The 2,974-nt window shown below is 32.8% G+C and overlaps 1 protein-coding gene across 1 annotated transcript; it reads left to right on the top strand.

Annotated features, from left to right (window-relative positions):
- The first annotated feature begins 964 nt into the window (after positions 1-964).
- Positions 965-1,890, top strand: LOC148552829 (uncharacterized). The gene is made up of 2 exons (XM_088492494.1): positions 965-1,736; positions 1,856-1,890. The coding sequence occupies exons 1-2, from the start codon at positions 965-967 to the stop codon at positions 1,888-1,890; spliced, it is 807 nt and encodes a 268-aa protein (XP_088348620.1).
- Positions 1,891-2,974: the final 1,084 nt, after the last annotated feature.

Below are 2,974 nucleotides of genomic sequence, written 5' to 3'. Positions count from 1 at the left end.
TTACTGTGCATCATTTTGATAAATTATTTTCAAAAGAAGAATGTGTAGTATGAATTTTGAAATAAGTAAGAAAAATCATTGAAAGTTAAAGTTGACGTACCATAAGAAGAGAGAATAATAAATAATATTCTCAGAAAGAATCTTCTAAATTTGTGTTGTAGTTGTTCTTCATAATAGTATAATTTTCCATGATTCCCATAAGTTTTTTTTATTCTTGAATTAAAAAAAAAAAGAGAGAAGAAAGGGAAGACGGTGGAAGAAAGAAGACAAAATAAACTTGTTTCAATGGATGAATGTTGTTTGTTATATAATATTAAATACTTTCTACTTTTACGTTGAAGTTGTTGTGTTTCAAAATTTAAATTTTATTATAAAATTCAAATTTTGGTTGGAGTGAGGTTTGAACTTGGATCTTCTAAATATTGGCAAAATAGTTATCCACTAGATCATCTTCACTTTTGATATTAATTATGTTATTGAATTTATTTATTTAATGATTATATTTGCATGCAATATAAATTCTTCCGCTGCATATCATATTGTGATTAATATATGATTTATTGAGGATTAGCCACAGCATCCTTAATAATAATTATATTTAAAGAAATCACATAAATATTAATATAATATATTTGTAATTATTGTGAACTATATAATAAACTTACCCACAGGAATTTATTATGTTATTCACATATAATTAGATTGAAATAGAAAATATTTTTTACTTCTTAATTAGCTTACAGGTATTAAGAAGTAGTATTTTATTTTCTAGTTTCAATACTTTAGTTCATATAGTAAATATTATGTGTGTTAAAATCTTTGCCCACAGGTAGATTTTAATGACACTATAATTTATATTTATTTTGATATGACTTGCATTGGCATGTATTATCATATATTATGGATTTTGATGTGCCTATTTAAAGTTGAGTAATGTTAGCATGATTTATTATTTGCAGCAGTAATGATATCTGAAACTGTATCTGAAGTTCATTTGTTAAGTGGTGACAACTATAAAGAATGGAAAGATAAGATTCTCTTTCACTTAGGGTGTGCAGACCTTGACTATGCTCTTCGTAGGGAAGAGCCTCCGACACCTACTGATGCTAGTTCTCAAGCCGAGGTAGCATTATACGAACGGTGGGAGAAATCCAACCGTTTAAGTATGATGTTCATTAAGTCTCGTATTTCAGCTAGTATCCGAGGTTCAATTCCTGATTGTAGGAATGTCAAGGATTATATGAAGGCTATTGATGAACAGTTTGAGTCTTCTAGTAAGGCACTTGCAAGCACCCTAATGGCACAATTGTCATCTATGAGGCTTACCGGCGTAAGAGGTGTGCGTGAACACATCATGAGGTTGAGAGACATTGCAGCACAACTGAAAGCTTTAGAGGTTGAGATCTCTGACTCATTTCTGGTGCATCTTATTCTGAATTCTCTTCCTGCCCAGTACGGACCATTTAAGATTTCTTATAACACACATAAGGAAAAATGGACCATTAATGAATTACTGGTGATGTGTGTGCAAGAGGAAGGAAGGCTAATTCAGGAACTTGGTGAAAGTGCACTATTAGTGACAAATAAGGGTAGTAAAAGGCAAGCTCATAAGAAGAAAGGAAAGGGTATTGTATCCCATCCTATGAAGAAAGAAGGTGCACGGTGTTTCTTTTGTAAAAAGAAAGGACACATGAAGAAGGAGTGCCCAAAATTTAAAGTTTGGCTTGAAAAGAAAGGTACTAACCTTTGTGATCTTATTCCTTCAGTGTGTTTTGAATCTAATTTTGTTGAAATATGTCATGACACTTGGTGGATTGATTCTGGTGCTGAAATTCATATTTCAAATACCATGCAGGGTTTCATAAGGAAAAGGAAACCGATAGGAAGTGAACTGAGCATCTATATGGGCAATCGGATGCATTCACGTGTGGAAGCTGTTGGAACATTTAGGCTTGTATTAAGTACTGGTTGTATTTTAGATTTAGAAAGAACCTTTTATATTCCAGATTTTTCTAAAAATTTGATTTCTTTATCTAAGCTTGTAAAACAAGGATTATGTATAAATTTTTATGATGATTCTGTTGACATTATTAAAAATTCTAATATTATTGGACGTGGTACTTTAATTGGTGATTTATTTAAAGTCCATTTAGCTAATAATGTTCCATCTAGTCTTATGGTTATGCATGGTAATGGTATGAATGAAAAATCCTCCATGTTATGGCACCGAAGGTTGGGACACATCTCCATTGAGAGAATAAAGAAATTAGTAAGTGATGGAGTTCTTGAAACTCTAGACTTTACTAATTTTGATACTTGTGTGGATTGCATTAAGGAAAAGCAAACCAAAAGGTCTCAAAAAGGTGCTAAAAGGAGTTCTGACATATTAGAAATAATTCACACTGACATATGTTGTCCTGATATGTCCTTAAGTGGTCAGAAATACTTCATCTCCTTTATTGATGATTATTCACGATATATGTATCTCTATATGCTTCATAATAAATATGAGGCATTGGACGCTTTTAAAGTTTATAAAGCTGAAGTAGAGAAACAATGTGGAAAGAAAATTAAGATCGTAAGATCAGATAGAGGTGGAGAATTCTATGGGAGATATACTGAAAGTGGACAAGCACCTGGTCCATTTGCAAAGTATCTTCAAGAGCATGGTATTGTGGCACAATACACCATGCCTGGCACACCAGATCAAAATGGTGTAGCTGAAAGAAGAAATAGGACTTTGCTGGATATGGTGAGGAGTATGCTTAGCAACTCCAACCTTCCTTTATCCTTGTGGAGTGAAGCCCTTAAGACAGCTGCGTATATATTAAATAGAGTTCCAACAAAGGTAGTTTCTAAAACGCCATTTGAGCTATGGAAAGGTTGGAAACCTAGTTTGAATCATATACGTATTTGGGGTTGTCCTGCTGAAGTTCGGGTTTATAATCCACAAGAAAGGAAGTTGGACCCAAGG

The sequence above is a fragment of the Arachis ipaensis genome, chromosome B7 (assembly GCF_059453495.1).
Source record: "Arachis ipaensis isolate K30076 ecotype BB chromosome B7, ASM5945349v1, whole genome shotgun sequence".
NCBI classification, from domain to species: Eukaryota; Viridiplantae; Streptophyta; class Magnoliopsida; order Fabales; family Fabaceae; genus Arachis; species Arachis ipaensis.
This window is presented reverse-complemented; position numbering and strand designations above follow the sequence as displayed.

Excerpts from the sequence above, each read along its gene's own strand:
- LOC148552829 (XM_088492494.1), top strand. The coding sequence starts at position 965 with ATGATATCTGAAACTGTATCTGAAGTTCATTTGTTAAGTGGTGACAAC. Across the intron at positions 1,737-1,855 it reads AGTTTGGCTTGAAAAGAAAG|GGTTTCATAAGGAAAAGGAA; the intron begins GTACTAACCTTT and ends AATACCATGCAG.